Raw genomic sequence first — 16,679 nt, forward strand, 5'->3', positions numbered from 1 at the left:
TCATGAAAATTACATAGTGAAATGCTAATCAACATTGCATGGTGACTTACCGGAATAGCGGCCGAGTCGCTGCTGGGCTGATTGACGTCCGACCTGCAGATATGCGCCGGGGGTTGAAAGTGTCAAAGTCGCTCGGCTCGGTCGTCTGTCAAAAGTCGAGAGCGCGGCTTCCAGCACAGCCACCCAATTTTCTTAGTTGCTGTTCGATTCTCCTCCTGCATATGCAAGAGCACCGATGAAGTGATTGGTTCGTACAGCAAGAGTTGAGTGTCCAGTCGAGTAGAAACGGCAATCAATCACTCATTCACGATCACCGCTGGATACATCAAGAACGGGGGGAAAGGATCGGGGGTTGGAAAATAGTCGTCTGGTTGTCAAAGACGACGCTAAAGTTCACCGAGGAGAAAGAACCCAAAAAGTCTTAAACACCAAACGAGAAATACGTCATGCGAGACCACAACCACCTCTCCTTCTATATCACCCAGTACGGCGGGCGCACGGGTTAAATGTCGGCGGGCTAAAGGCCAAAGTGTCCGCCTTAGATTCTTGTGCCGTGTCACGATCCCAGAGGGAAACCCAAACCCAAATAATAAAAACTAAAAAAGGGCGACTACTAACAACGTTCAATGTTTATAAATATTATTCGAAACCGCCTAACATCAGCAGCCGCAGCCGCCGCCGCCGTTGAATCACAAACACACAAATGCACCGGCCGCCAACCTATCGATTGTCCATTGAAACTTTTCGAGCGGCGCGCTACAAACTGTCCAGTGCTGGAATTTCGCGTCCATACAGATGGACAAACTCTTCTTCTCCTTCGTCGTCTGCTCAGAAACCAACAACGTGGGGTTCTTTTTTTTTTAAAATAATCCAGACAGTGTCGAGCTGCTTCCGATACCTTAACGAGCCACAACCACACGGCCGAAATGAGCAGATCGCATCAGCAACGCTTTGGACAGACCGTCTGACGCAGCACAAAAGCTGTGGCACAGCAGCAGCAGCAGTTAATGGCTGTCTTATGTTTTTCTCTTCTTTTTTTTTTAAATACTTGAAAACTGTCGACGACGAGCTCGGCTGAGTCAAGAGCCGAAACTTGTCTCTCTCTCCACGAAAAAAACAACTCTTGCGTTCGCCTGTTTACACAAGGTCCGGGCGAGACTAGCGCTTCTGCTGCTGCCGACGACGACGAGAGTCGACCCGCACCGTTCGGCTCCAACCGAACCTTTATATACACACGCACACGCGGAGGGAAAACCAAAATAATGACACTAGAACGAGAAGGAGAAGGAGAGAGAAGAAACTCTTCACGATATACACACGAAAGGAGCGAGGATAGCCACATATATACAGCAGGCAGTAAGGCAAAGAACAAGAAAGAAAGAGAGAGAGAGATAGAGATTGAAAGCCTATACTGGTTTGTTTGACTGCGGGCTACGAACCTGTTTGGTGGGCGGGTTGTTAGCCAACATTACTATAAGGAGTCTGTGTGCAGAGAGAATAGGAGAGAGAGAGAGAAAAAATATATAAAGGGGGGAATAACAAATAGCCAAACAGGAGAGATAAGATGTGGCCACAGAGAGAGAGAGAAAGCCATGCAACAAAGACTATTAGTTAAGAAAGAAAGAAAAAAGAGTTTGTTTTTTTCTCGAGTGTACTTGGGTGAATACACGCCGAAGAGTTCCATAGAGAGACAAGATCTCTAAAGATCATTTAGAAATGGCATCTACTGCCGCATTATAGCAATGATGCTGGATGTTGATGTGCCCCGTGTCTATAGCCATGTCTATATATGCTTTTACCCTAGATGATCCCACCGCAGTAGACGTTCCTTTTTGGACGTGAGCGCGGCCTTGCTGGCTAATTTTTCTTCCGTGTTAGCTGAAGAGTGCAAATTACTGGGCTCGTCTTATTTTGGTGAAATAACAAAGAAGAAACAAGAGACAAAGAAAATCTGTGTGAATGTGAGGCGAAAGCTGGTTTTTAGTTTTGACCCGCATGAGCCATGACCAAAAGAACCAAACTCGACAGCTTATACACGTTCGGCGGATGGCGCTGCTGGGCGCCAGTTTCCGGAATGACGGCCGGTACTAAATAACCGACCGTGCGATTTCTACCCCCCACCCCAACAAAAGAAAATAAGATGAGAAATGACGGATTCGGTTGGCAAGAAGCTTCTTTTGTGCGCATATAAAATAAAATATATCCGCTGCTGCCATACACATGCGACGTGGGTATAGAACCAGTGTGTTGGGGCCGGCCTTCTCTGAGCTTCTCTGGACTACCTTTTTGCTGTGTGGCTGTGTGCATCTAATCCGATTTGCTTTGTATGTTAGAAGCTGGGCTGTGCACAATGGTTAGACATATATGGTGCGGTGAGCCATTCCGCTTTGATTTTAATCTAAATAAATCGTAAGAGTGGATCAGCCGCGCCGGCTACAAGGAAACCACGAAACTTCTGTTTTCTTTTTCTTCTTTTTTCTCTTCACCATTTCTTGTTTTTTGTTTTGTTTCTTTCCAACCCCTTTTGGGTTACTTTGAAATGATTTTGATGGATTGCAGTTAATTACTATCTTTCCAACTGTTGAACACTGCGTAACCTTCGCTGCGACCGACACCAAACGCCGGTTATTAATTCCTCAACCAATCTGAGCAATGAATAAAATGAAGCCATTTAGGGTAATCGGTGAACGCCAAACAGAAGAACAGAATGCAAAGATAATGAGACGGATTTCCCACCAAAGTCCCAACAACAACAAAAAAAAGAAAGTGAAAAAGAAGATCAGTATGCCAATCTTTGGCACCGTCTTCAATCGTCTACAGTCCGTATTTTTCGCGTTTCCAACAAAATAGAATTGAAGAAGAAAGAAACAACTTTTGCATACCAAAAGCTAGACGACCATAACCGGCACGTTATCTGATTAGATGTATGTCTGTCTCTATCCTATTATATATCCCTCACTTTGTCTGTCTCCATTGTCGTCAGGCGCCCCTTTTTGTTCTTGTATACACACAACAGTAACCCGATCATGTAAAACGGTGTACAAAAGCAGCCACTGTCGAATTAATGTACCGGAACCGAGCAACAAACGTCAACAAGGTTAGATCGTACATCATCTACACACTCGACACACTCAGCTACCGGCTTGTTATCACGATAACAATCCCCACACAAAAAAACAAAAAACTGAAACGCAGCACTCGGCAACCTCACCTTTTCGTGCAGTCATTCAGCATATCGTTGACTGGGCAAAAAGTATCACCGGCGGGACGATCTACCGTGTCTATTTCACATTATTAGTGCACGTGATAGCAGCAACACACTAAAAATGTCTTTTTTCATTTATAATACGACTAACTCAAGGGACGGAACGAAAAGCTCGAAAGTGCAAAGGAAATGTCAATTTCTTACTTCCGAATTTGGGAGGAGGGTTTCGAGGGAGGATGGAGCAAACAGTGTACATGCGGACAATTTAATGGCGAAATGAATAATGGACTTACCGAACAGCGAAATCGATCCAGACCCTGGTGTCCGCGGAATTCCGGTCTAAACACTTTTCACGCAGCCCGCCCACATCGTTTGCACGCTCGTGTAGACCCATTGTTCATCAGACGTGAAACGTCAACGTAGAATTCAGTCAATGCTTTTAAACACAATTTACATACAATCCACTCAAGAAAATCACGTGAAAAAGAAACTATATACGTGTTCGTAGAGAAATACGTCTGTTGGCCACGAGACAAACTACTGCACTAATTCTAGGCTACAAATTCTGGTAATGTAATATTGTAATAAAAAGGGAAGGGTCAGCAAAAACTAAGGGTAAGGGGTTGCACGAGAAAAACCACTGCACTTATTCTATGCTGCAAATTCCGATTATGTATGTAATATTGTAATATTGTAATAGAGGAAGGGTCGGAAAAAATTAAGGGCAAAGGTTTGAAACATTTTTCAGAAATACCAAAACCAAGAAAGCGAGAGAGGAGGGGGAGGTTTATACTTTTTTATCGTTTTAACTAAAAAATAAAATAATAAAAATGAACAAGGAAAAAAAGAGGGAAAGAAATCGACAAAGCGGAAACCATATATACACATCATATAATCATAAATAAATGAATGATGAAACAAAACTGCCGCGTTGTCTTTTGATGTATCATAAAAAGAAAAGCAAGGAATAAAACGAAATAAAAAAAAAGATAGAAAAAGTCAAAGAAAATGGAAGAATGAAGTGAAAAGCGGTCCCTTATAAGGGCAACTCGGCGTTCGTGTCGCTGTGGAACCGGAGGAGATGCTGATGGGCTCCTGATGGCGATGGCAGAGATCGCGCTTGTCACGCCTGATCGAAGCGCGCGGCCCTATAACATTGCTACGTGACGGTATGATGCGCGAAGCAAAAATTAGAGATTTAAAAACCCAAGAGAAGGTAAAAATAAAATAATAATAAATAAAACAAAAAGGAGGAAAGAAAGAAAATGAAAAATGGATGAGAATAAACCTTGACGGCGGAGGACAAATGAATAACTTTTCAAGTTCTTAACTCATAAAAACGCAACTATGGAGAGAGAGACATATTGAGCTCTTTCGTCTTTTCCTTTTGTTCTCATTTTCATTGTCGCTTTTGTTTTTTGTTTCGGGCGAGACTGTGAGTGTGTGTCTCGGACAAAGTCAGAACACGTGTAACCCAAAACGGGACCTACCTGTTTCATCCTCTTTCATCGAATGCCACTCTCTCAACTATGTTGGACTTGGGTTTGAAAATTCAGCAATGCTGTCAGTAACCATGCAGAAAAATATTTCTCTGACATTGAGTTCATCAGGTTCAATTTAATCGTCTAATGGTCCCCAGATGCTCCAGCTACTGCTAGCTCCCGGGAATTCAATCTTTCGATTTGTATAATATATGGGTACTGTATCTTTTTTTTCTTCGGGGCCAGAAAATCTATAATCCCTGCAGCCTCGTGCGGCCTATGCATCAGTTCCTTACTCTCAATAAATCACTTTTTCACTTTGTGCTGCACGAACCAGGCAAAGTAAAGTTCACCATCCAATAGCAATCTCCTTTGTCCGGGAAAAAAGATATTGCTCATGGTGTGGCACTAGAAAAGAAAAAAAACTAAACATATTTTACGTGGGCAAATCTTATGTATTCCTTATTTTTCCGTCTTGGTACTAGATACGCTAGATCAATAGTAACCATTATGAGAGACAATGGATGGCAAAGTCCTAGATATCTACCGTATTGGGACTTTATATATCGAATATTCCAGTACGTTGTATCCGCTTATTGGATCCCCTTTACATAGTTGCATTGTGTAACGTACACCCGCCTCAGGTTTTCGTTGTGAAGTAACTTCTCATCATCAGTTGCATTGTTAGGACTACCGCAAAATTGGATTTCGAAGTGGAATAAAAAAACAAAACAGCTTTTCAACAAGCGGAAAAAGACATTACTGGAAATAAAAATAACTATAGCTTGAATATCTACGAATAAAAGTAATTGGACAACACACTATATTCACAGACAATTGAGCAGTTTGGCGCAACGAAAAGCTATCCTCTTCGGCGACTCACAAATAACTTTAACCTTTAAATGTTAACAATATTTACAGAACGCCGGATCTCAGAATTTCTTACAGGGCAGAAAGGTTAAAGCATTTGTCTGTAAACGGATCGTCGTTGTACACACTAGCGGATAAGGGAAGTGAGAAAAAGAGGCTGTTGGATTAGGAACGGCGATAATTTTGAGAAGGACGCAAGCGCAAATAAAAAGGAAAAGGATCATTTCCGCTAGTTTTACGGTTTCCGGGTAACGGGGTTCGTTCGACACATCAGGTTTTCGCCTCGTCACACCGAAGGCGAAACATTTTTTGCGCCTTTATTGAAGTTGATACGCTGCCACAGGAGCATTGGAGTTTGTCGACAGTAACAAATCGAGCAGAATCAACAGCGCAGTCCTCGTGAGACGTCGTTTGATACACAGGCCAGAAGACAAGTCATTAAGACTTAGATTCTCTTAGCTGATTAATAGTCTACAACGCCGCGGTCTGGTTTCGTTCCTAGACTGTTGTTCATTCTGAGTTAATTCATCAGAAAACTAATCTCCCATTTTGTTTGCTCGCCTTCGCTTCCGCTGCGCGCGAATCCCTTTTCTGGAGATGATCGCAATACTTCCAGGCTTCTTCGCCAACACCGATAAGAAACCTTGGCACTATTGAGAGAAAAAGAAAAAAAAGGAGGCGGGATAACGATGGGTCGGATGCTCCAAGTTGAGCGTACCCTGATCGGTGCCAGAACCACACAGGCAGCCCTTTTTTATTTCTAATCAATCAATAGGATAATCAGATCAATAGGATCGTGTCATCGGCGATGTTCAAATACAATATAATACAAAACATAAAGGAGCCAATGGACTTAGGAGAGCCAGGGAGGCGTAGAGCTGGGTCAAGAAGAAAGTTCTCGAATAGATGTGATGTCATTACTTCCGGTTCGTCGTCCAGGTTTCTATTTCTAGACAACTGCGAATGAGGGAAAGCACTGGCTGGATCAGGAGGGGCGGCAGCTGTCGCAAATCGAGTGTAATGGAATGGCATGGCAAACGCAGACCTATCGATTAGCCATCAAATGAATTACAGCCGTAGCTGTGAAATAACACTATAAAGTAAGACACCACGCGAGTCCCATTAAAATCTCCTCGCCCAGTTCATTAGAGACGCTAGTCTGCTTTCGACACCCGCCGAAAGATTATGTGGTGAGCGATAGACACCAGCTTTCAACATTATCAAATCGGCCAAAAAATGTGATGAGAAAAATATCTTTATTACTTTCATTAAAGAACTTTGTCTGTGACTCACGAATAAAGAAATACAGCAGTGAGATTCACTGTGAGAGTCGAAGAAGTAACACGTTTCTATAGGAATCGTCATCATCGTCAGTTTCCGGCCGCGGTGACTGCTCAACTTCGGCTGCTTGATCATCTTCAAAAAGAAAACTGGTTTTAGTACGACGAACGGCATATAAATATTCGAAACTCTTAAAACCTACCCAGGGGAAACATGTCGTCGTCGTCTGGGAATACTTCAACACCCTGGAGTTGACCATTCAATAGCACGGGAGCTATAGGTTCTATCACTTCATTATCAACACCAATGTCACCCACATTGGCTACGACTATGAAGTTGAAGTGATAAAAATAATTTAAAAAAAAAGGTGCTTTTAAGCATTTAAACAAGATTAGATGTCACCTTCAAGGAACATATTGTCATCATCCGGGAAAAGTTCTTCTCGGTTGTTCACTACAATAGGCGGACGTTGTTGGGCTAAATGTCGAGCTTGGACGAACCCGTCAAGCATCAACAATCTCTGCTGCACATAATAAGGAACAGCAACAGCCATTTCGTCAGCCGATGGTCCAACAAGGAAACGAAATGTCAAATGTCCCATGTCATTTTTGACCTGGACCTGGCGTAACTCATGCTCGTAACAGCTGAACCTGTTGATGTAACAACGTTTAAACTGCCACATAATGAATAAATTTGTGAATAAATTTACTTTTGGTACGCGTAATAATTTAGTCCGGCACATAGGGAACAGAGGATGCCCTCCTTTCGATTTCCAACAGTTGGCTCATTATTTAAGGTCATTATCTTGAGTGGAGTTGTAACGAGCGATGCAGATTTAGTTTTGCACTGCCCTGGCAGAACTTCTTGGCAGCGAAAACAAATGGCAATCGGGCCATGAGCGTCGAGGTAAGTGGCTGAATCGACTATTTTCTCTCGACGATCGCCAACTGCCAAGAGAGTGTAGTAGCAGGCTGGATTGATTATCAGTTTCCGTTTTGCCCGCGTGACAGCCACGTACAGCAAGTTCCGCTCTTCCTGCTCTTCGCCGCTTACTTCACCATAAGCAAGAGTTGGAATGAAGTCGTCTAGCAAAACGACCGTATCCCACTCCATTCCCTTGGATTTGTGAGCGGTAGAGAAAACGACATCTGAAAAAAAAAGTAATAATAATTTGTTAAGACGTTAATTAATGGTAGCTCACGTGTTCCATACCTGCATCGGAAATGTAGACATGAGATTTTCGAATCGCATCGACATACATCTCCGTTTTACTTTTCGCCCAGGTCACTTGAGCTATTCTCGCTCCCCACTCCATGTCCATGGTGGCTTCTACGTATTTGGTGAAACTGGTGAAGTTTTCAAATAACCGCCGATTACGTAGAAAGGGACTGGTAATGTTGTCATAGGCTGCCAAAAAGAAGATTGATATTCATTCAGCATAATTCAGCATTTTTAAGATTGAAACTACCTCCTCTCCAAAGGTTATAAACGTCCATTATAAGGTCCAATCCCATGTTCTGAATTCCCTAAAAATTACAATTTTCTTTCATTATTTACATCTCACAAACTTGAAAATAATTTGAGTTTACTCCGGCAAAAGAGATTTTAGGCTTCTGGGAACTGCTACCAAATTCACAACCAATAACTTCCACGACTTTCTTGAAAAGTGCCAGGTTGGTCCTAGCCAGGTAGCAAATCTTGCCGTTATTTTGCAGTTGGTGGTTTAGTTTATCATTGGCATCGCTCAGGGCATCGTGCACATCAATACCTACCAAGCATTTATCATTGACATTATTCAAGACGGATAGACAGGAGTTGGCCATGAAACCAATTTCTGGTCCAAATCGGAATGACTAAGAAGAAGAAAAAAAAGTTAGACAATATAGCTATAGAGATTTGTTTTATGAAGTTACTTGTGTCAAGTAAAACGTGTGGGTAGCAGGGACTTTATTCAGTGCATTCACGGCATATCCTGAATTGAAGAAAGAAACTTATTAGGCAACCCCAAATAAATAAACGTTGAGTTTATGCTATTCTTACGCCAACGGTAGATCTGCTGATGTGGATCTCCGACGATAATGCGAGGGCCTATGTTGCTAAGAAATATATCGAGCATGGCTCCGTTCAAATCTTGGCCTTCATCCACCATCACACAGTCAACTTCTTCAGTTTCGAATAAATTAGGTTTTTCCAACTGCCAAAGTTTTAGGAATGCATCACACGGCAATTTCAGACGCCTATCATTTGGATTCTTAATGACAGACCAAACTTGTTTGGCGTCGGCCGCTAATTTCTAAAAAGAGACAATTATTGGAAAAACAGGTGCTTTTTAGAGAAGCAATAAACAGAGATTAATTAGCTGAATCTCACCTGCCGGTCATCGAGGGTCAGAATTCTGTCTTCAACAACATTTTCTCCAGGGGTATTATCTTCAGATGACGATTTGCTACTGATTTTGGTGGGCGCATGATCAGGAGTTATTGTATCATCGGCCGAACCCCAAAACCGATTAAGGGTGTCAAGAACCAGTTTCTCTCGTTGATATCTTTTTAGTCCTCGCCGATCCTTTTGAAGTATGTGGCTTTCAACTAAACTCGTTGGGAAAATGTTACCCAATTTTTTATTCTTCATCAAGCCAGTAGCAATGATGTGGCGATAAGCCAACTGATGAATCGTCCTGCATTTTACGTTATTCGGAAATTTTCCGCCGGCTTCATCGGACACTGCTCTATTGTACACAATGAGCAGAAATCTGGTTTTTGGATTATTTTCGGTGAACCGTAGCAGAGTTGTAGTTTTACCGCTCCCAGCAAACGCCACGATCTTGATTAACTAAAACGAAAATGAAAGGAATTCGAAATTGCAATTTTTAGAAAATCTCTAGAATTAATTTAAGCAATTTACATCATCTTTTTGGATGCGATGATTTACAATACGCGATTGTTCGTGCGTCAATGGAGGAGGTGAAGACTTTTGCTGGCTTGATGACTGGTTTGACACTTGACTAATAGGGGCACCCGTCCAGCGATTCTCAAACAAGTTGAGGGCATACATCAAATTATAATGCAACCTTTGAGATAAGTAAAATAACTTGTGATTATAAGAACAAAGCACAAATGCACATTAATGAATGCATACTTAGCTGGAATTCCAAACTTTCTGTGGAAGTAGAGAAACAAAGTGCATAAACAGTAAAATTTCTCCATTACCTCCTATATGCAAGGAATATGTGTTAGAGAAGGCAAAACAGGTTAAATTAATGATGGAAGATTGAATTTACCATTGTCGTGAAATCACTTTCAGAATGTGTCAATAAATCAAACAATCTATACATTTCCCATGTATCATTTGAGATGATGCAAATCATAGCAGTAATCCCCCAGAGTGAAGTAGTTTTATACTGCTCAACCACCAATCTTTCAGCTAAACTGAAGCGGGTATGACTTTTCAAATACCTCATGGTATTCACAGGAGACCCAGTGAACTCCAAAAAATAGCTAAAACAGAATTATTTATACTTAACAATATAAAACTTTTGGTAAATAAGTCTTACAAAATCAAACCACGGAGACAGTTTTGCACTCCCGTAATGTTGTATGAATCACAGAGTTGGTCCAGGAAAGCAGTAGATTCCTCAACATTCAAGCTGTATGAAAGATAAAGTTTTTTCCAAGGTATAAACTGAAATAGGAGAACAAAGGTATGTCAATGTTCTATTGTTTAAAGAGTGGTTTCAAACAAAAATGAAAGCCATATCGGTCATATACTACCCTACCTTCTTTCGACAAATGATTTCCCTCCAATTTTGGCACACAAGCACACATGACTTATGAAGATCTATAACAGGTATGTGGGACAAAATATTTTCAAGCACTTGAACAGGAAGATTATTCATTTCAAAATTCGAAAATACTATTTTTATGTACAGAACTACAACCAGAGTTACAATTTCAACGTGTAGACGGACTCGTAAACGCGTTCGGTGCGTTGTATTTACGTTTTTCAACCAAAACAATAGCACAATCTAGCGTCCAAAATATGAAGTTTTTTTAAATATCCAGGGACGATAATCCGATTCAAACAAGAAAAAAACCAGTTAATTAATCAATCAAAGCTAATTTAATTTTGATTCAATTAGTATAGAAATAGATTCATGAGATAAAAAAATAAACTCGAATAAAAGTAAAAGCCCAAAAAAGTGAAACTGATTGTGTCGGTTTTCAGAGAGTTTATTTTTGAATATTCTTCTCCAAACGTCTTTTTTCCCCAGCTGGGCAGCATTATTAAAGAGAAAGGTTCATACGAATGCATTATTTCATTTTGTTTATTCAGGAGAGGTACAGAAGCGGAAAAAACTGAACCAACTGACAGACTAGACACTAGATACAATCACGTGATGATGCGATGGGTAACGTTTAATATGATTGATATGGCTTAGATAAAGCCCTGACCAATTAATGATCTAATTTTTCACTATATCAGCATAGATGTTACTGGGGTTAGCCACAAGTGCACTTGTTTCGTAATATTTTGTATTTGGTTAAATAAGTAACACTATCACAAGGCGGCAAAGTTCCATGCAAGGTTGATTTCATTTCCCACACTGCAAGGTTGATTTTTAATGATTTTGGACTGGGCATTACTTCATAGATTGGACGAGTTGCACTCTTATTTGGAAGGTCAACAAACTTAATAATGAAGTAGATGAAAAGGCATTCTCATCCACACGTTAGTGAATTTTCTCTTTCGCTAAAATCAGCTTAAATGATTTGTTTTTTATAATAAATAATCATTATAATCGTTTTTTAAGTACCGACGACACCTCCCATAAATAATAGTGCCAGGATACGTCGTTATCCATAAAGCTAATAGAAACGCAATGAACGCAATATGTTACTTCAGCATTATCTACATCTTCTCAGAGGTATTGTTGTTTTAAACGTAGTGTGCATATTGACGTATGTGGTAGTAACGGGAGCCGATATGTACATTGTACAAGGCCTTCAAAATGAAGCCATTTGTGTACCTTGTTACTCGATCTTTACAGTTTGATATTTAGCCTAGATTATAGTAAGTGAACTCGGTTGACAGATGGTGGACGTCACATCGTACGAGCCATCACAATTGACGCAATCGAGGTGAGCCGTTCACTCTTTGACCTTCGTCTACTAAACAAATAAGTTGATTGAGTCTACGAGATTTCAAATTTCTAGGCTTACGCTCTTTGCGATAATATCAATATAATAGCTGCACAAAATGTAAAATACGTGCACGAAAACGTGATGGCCGGTGATGGCCACAGAACGGCATCCATTTTTGAGAGATAATTCTAAAAACAAAAAAACCCGCAAGATTAGTTTCCGTGATTTGGAATCATATACTTGATCCGTTTCAAAGTCAAAGGTTGGTGGCAAACAAAATTCTTTACCTGTAAACCATGTTTCGTTAGTCGATCTTCTATAAAGGCTTTGAAATAACCCCGCCTCTAGCTCTTAGCAAAACATCATGTGCGGACGACTATAAAACCCAAAGGTTTCGACGGTCGTTTCAAGATATTCACAGCAAGTAACCTGTGCACTAAGGTAGCCCCATAGATTTGTTGTACCCTTATTTCTTATTTGCTAATAGTTTTTTTAAATTATTATTTTCAAGATTCAATCACAATCACCATGAAATTGACATTGTCATTTGTTGTCGCCTGTGGATTGATGAGTTGCGCTCTGCTGGTTGAAGCCAAATCCAGCAACAGCTTCCGCGAACGTAAATTATCATTGGAAAATTAGCGACATTGAAATTTAAAAATTAACAATTAATCTAAAATTTATTTTTATTTTTTTGCATCAGTGATATCGAACAAGGCAGGCTCTTGCGCTGGAAGATGCGGTCAGTCCGGAACCGACTCCACTAAGCCTTGCCAGTGCAATCTATCCTGTCAGACGTACGGCGACTGTTGCGACGACTACCTCACTCTCTGCAATTCTTGCGACGGACGCTGTTCTGCTGCTTATAATAACAAGTGGCCATGCCAATGCAATGTTGACTGTCCATCCTACGGCAACTGTTGCTCCGACTTTCCGGCTTTATGCCAAGGAGGTAACTTTGTACTTACCACTTTTATACAATAAGTTTGTTGTCAGCGGATGTCAAAAGTCTAAATATTAAATATCCTATTGTCGCAGTTACAACAACCGTGAAGACTACAGTTACAGTTCCAGATTTGACAACCACAACTACCCCCGTTCCAACCACACCATTTTCCTGCCCTGATGATTACACCGCCAAACATCCAAACCCCGACGACTGCCATTCTTTTTACGAATGTGTAGCCGGAGTGGCGTATCTTGTAGTAAGTTTTCGTGTTTAAACATATTTGTTTCCTTTTGAATCCTTTTTACAATTTCCATATAACCCTAATATTATTGATCTATTTAGAACTGCCCACCTGGCCTTTACTACAATCCGGATTTACAAGTCTGCGATTACCTCGATAATGTTCCATCGTGCCAATAAAAAAAGTCATCTATTAGTCAAACTAAAATTGTCCTGTCGGACAAAAATATGTGAATCCTCTGAAATATTTTAAGTACTTTCATCAAATGCTTTAAATACATGCACACGAATTTTTCATTTCTGGTTTCTTACTCATATATTAAAAGCTTATTACACCATTTAAAAATCATTTAGCGGCATTGAGCCAATAAATAGACATACGGTTTTTATTAGAACAGGATCGCTTTTCTAATGTTCGAGATAGAAACAGTTGTTTGCATAAAAATTAATACGAAAGTTAAAAGAAACTATTCTTTTCCCTTACTTCTTACAAGATGTAAATTTGAAGACAAGCTCATTTACAAACACCTTGGATGATTAAGGCCTATGGGAATTGATTCTTTGTATAATAAGAGGCGATGATCGATTACACCAATCGATTAGTCTATATCGACAAAATCGGATCCGTTTCAAAGTCAAGCTTGGCTGCAAGGAAACGTAATCACACTGCTATAGTCAATTGATCAACCTTTGGACTCTTAATATGTATTTGGAAATAACCACGCCTCTACGCTATACCCATCACCACGCCTCGGCTATGTATAAAACTGAGAAGTCTGACAGTCGGTTAAACTTAACGATATTCGTCGTATGCAACTTCCAGTGGCTTGCAAGTGTATGTTCTGTTTACGTATATTAGTATCTAGATTTTTTAATTAATTCCCCTATCTTTTTTCTTTATACTATGATAGGTTTAGCTCTTTTTCTTTTCAAGAAGTAATACGCGGTCATCATGAAAGTTTTAATTTGTATTGCCATTTTTGGATTGATGAATGTTCAAATTGAGGCCAAGAGAAGTAGCTTCCACGAACGTAATTACAAATTAGTATAATTTTCATATCTACCATCAGCGGTGTAATGACTTAATCCAAAATGTTCCCCATCAGTTTTGATGTCGAGCAAAATAGCCGATTCTTGTGTCGGCAGATGCGGCCAGTCCGAAACCGATCCCGCTATGACCTGTCAGTGTAATCCATCCTGCCAGACAGCTGGTTCGTTCATTTTTATAAACGATGGTTCTACGTGCATTCCTTATAATATTCCTATTGTTAACGTGACTCTACACTGTCTACAGGTGACTGTTGCTCGGACTTTGTATCCACGTGCAACACATGCGCTACTTGGGGACGCTGCACTGCTGGAAACGATCCTAGTTGGCCATGCCAGTGTACCGCTGAATGTGCAGACAGCAACGATTGCTGCCCCGATTACGCGTATCTATGCGGTGGAGTTGGTCCAACAGGTAATCACGAGTCAAATGAAACATGACGAAGACATTTCATGGACTGTAAATGGAAAGTTAGGCTTAAAACAATTAAGCGAGAAATAATTAGCATTCCCTTTATTTGTACTGAAATGTTCTATTTACGAGACGGCTGTTTGCTGTTACCTTGGGGTTTTTATCTGCTGATAGGGACGTGAGCGGTTAAAACCCAATCGTGTTTTTATCGACTTTATTGCCTATTTTGTTTAAGGCAATTCAATTTTTTTTAAACAGGCACAGGTACAACCATAAAGACAACCACTCCTAGCGGCGGAGCTGGATCTTGCGCCGGAAGATGTGGACAGTCCGGAACGGACTCCACTAAGCCTTGCCAATGCAATCTATCCTGTCAGACGTATGGAGACTGTTGCAGTGATTTCAACGATATCTGCAATTCTTGCCAGGGACGCTGCTCTGCTGCATATAATAACAAGTGGCCATGCCAATGCAATGTTGACTGTCCATCCTATGGCAATTGCTGCAACGACTATTCGGCCCTTTGCCTTGCAGGTATATAGCCTAATTCTGCTTGGATGTAAATTTAACACAGCTTTCGGACCACGACTGGGATGGGGACACACAAATATGTTAATCGCGAAATTTCGTATGCAATATAACCTATAATTAGCTTATTTTTTGAGAAATAATTTACTTGAAAAAAATGAAAATTCTTTAAAAAAATAAAGTTAAAAGATGAAACCGTAAGGCTTCGAGGTTTTACATTACACAAACTATCATAACGATAACATAATAACATCATAACTTCATTTTATGATGCACTAATTAATCTGAGACTTTTCTATGTAAGCTGCATTAGTCTGTGCTGTGTGTCTGCTAAAAGGCCAGTGGGAAGTGAACGATCAAAGTTTGTTCTCATCATATTTTATGCTGCATTTGTGTTATCTTGTTGATCATAACGGCCATGAATGTTTGTATCAGTATTTACCATAGATCAACTATAGATTAGTGGTCTTATACGTTTATATTATCCCTGTTAAAAAGACTTAAACTTCAATGTTATAAAATTGTATGAATATGAAACTTTTTTGATTGCAGTTACAACAACCGTTAAAACGACAGTTAGCACTACAACTATCGCAACCACTATTCCTACTACAACTATTTCAACAACTGTTCCTACTACAACAATACTCAAAACAACAACAATCACGCCCGTCACCACAACATCCACCACTACCTCTTCTCCAGAATCATTTACTTGCCCTAACGATCTCTTCGGAAAATATCCGAATCCCAATGACTGCAAAACATTTTACGAATGCGCAGCCGGTCAAGCACATTTAATGGTAAGTCTTCAATTTCTTCTAAAATATGAGTGCCGTCTAATAATATGGATAATACTACTCTTGTTTTCATTAGAATTGCCCACCTGGCCTTTACTACAATCCGGACTTACAAGTCTGTGACTACCTTGATAATGTTCCTTCTTGTCAATGAAATTGTTCATAGGTTAATTGCTTTGTTACTCTTTTGAAAAGTACATTGAAAATCTCTTTTAGCATAAATCGTTGGTGATTGTTTTTACCAACTAAATAATAAGTAAAAATCATAAAATTTCCCTTGTTGACTTCATTTTTATTTTAAATCTGAAATAATCAACGCCACCAAATAGAAAAAAAAGGAAGAATAAAGATACATTTTTCCTACCTTAAAGCCTGGGAAATACAGCCAGGTATAATCGAATGCTCCATTCGCAGAAAAGTTGAAAGGGCGTCCTTGTGAACACACACACGCCACACTCGCATGGGTGTACGCGAGGACAGAGTGGATTTAAAGAAAGGGGAAGAAGAGATCAAGAGATACGTAAATCGACCGGCATCAGTAGTTTCTCCAATCAAACGGGATGCGGGATATGCTGTTTATCTGAATAAAACATGGGTTAGGAATGAAAAATATTTATATAGAAACAACAAGTAAGGAAAAGTTGAAAATGAGACAGTGAGTAAACCCTAATTGTTAATACAGAATAAGGCTTCCATGTAATATACTGCATATTTATGCAAGTTAT

The 16,679-nt window shown here is 40.1% G+C and overlaps 2 protein-coding genes across 5 annotated transcripts; one reads left to right on the forward strand and one right to left on the reverse strand.

The window, feature by feature from the left end:
• Positions 1-6,313: 6,313 nt before the first annotated feature.
• On the reverse strand, positions 6,314-10,862 carry LOC124329012 (F-box DNA helicase 1-like). Of its 2 annotated transcripts, XM_046787914.1 has the most exons (16): positions 10,613-10,862; positions 10,391-10,518; positions 10,118-10,334; positions 9,976-10,049; positions 9,742-9,907; positions 9,208-9,669; positions 8,878-9,130; positions 8,751-8,809; positions 8,427-8,690; positions 8,306-8,363; positions 8,050-8,244; positions 7,547-7,985; positions 7,240-7,487; positions 7,040-7,165; positions 6,850-6,972; positions 6,314-6,764 (listed from the first exon to the last, which is right to left on the reverse strand). In XM_046787914.1, the coding sequence occupies exons 1-15, from the start codon at positions 10,730-10,732 to the stop codon at positions 6,875-6,877; spliced, it is 2,907 nt and encodes a 968-aa protein (XP_046643870.1). In that variant the 5' UTR covers positions 10,733-10,862; the 3' UTR covers positions 6,314-6,764; positions 6,850-6,874. The 2 variants fall into 2 exon arrangements, with proteins under 2 accessions (XP_046643870.1, XP_046643869.1); XM_046787913.1 differs by lacking the exon at positions 6,314-6,764 and having other exon boundaries at positions 6,794-6,972.
• A 1,433-nt stretch (positions 10,863-12,295) lies between these two features.
• Positions 12,296-16,243, forward strand: LOC124329169 (proteoglycan 4-like). Of its 3 annotated transcripts, none has more exons than XM_046788215.1 (11): positions 12,388-12,419; positions 12,490-12,597; positions 12,682-12,930; positions 13,017-13,183; positions 13,270-14,002; positions 14,079-14,198; positions 14,274-14,378; positions 14,462-14,629; positions 14,885-15,160; positions 15,707-15,957; positions 16,031-16,243. In XM_046788215.1, exons 6-11 carry the CDS (start codon positions 14,120-14,122, stop codon positions 16,106-16,108), a joined length of 957 nt encoding a protein of 318 aa, XP_046644171.1. In that variant the 5' UTR covers positions 12,388-12,419; positions 12,490-12,597; positions 12,682-12,930; positions 13,017-13,183; positions 13,270-14,002; positions 14,079-14,119; the 3' UTR covers positions 16,109-16,243. The 3 variants fall into 3 exon arrangements, with proteins under 3 accessions (XP_046644170.1, XP_046644171.1, XP_046644172.1); XM_046788216.1 differs by having other exon boundaries at positions 13,270-13,996; XM_046788214.1 differs by lacking the exons at positions 12,682-12,930; positions 13,017-13,183; positions 13,270-14,002; positions 14,079-14,198 and having other exon boundaries at positions 12,296-12,419.
• The last annotated feature ends 436 nt before the right edge of the window (positions 16,244-16,679 follow it).

Source organism: Daphnia pulicaria, chromosome 3 (assembly GCF_021234035.1).
Source record: "Daphnia pulicaria isolate SC F1-1A chromosome 3, SC_F0-13Bv2, whole genome shotgun sequence".
In the NCBI taxonomy this organism is placed as follows: Eukaryota; Metazoa; Arthropoda; class Branchiopoda; order Diplostraca; family Daphniidae; genus Daphnia; species Daphnia pulicaria.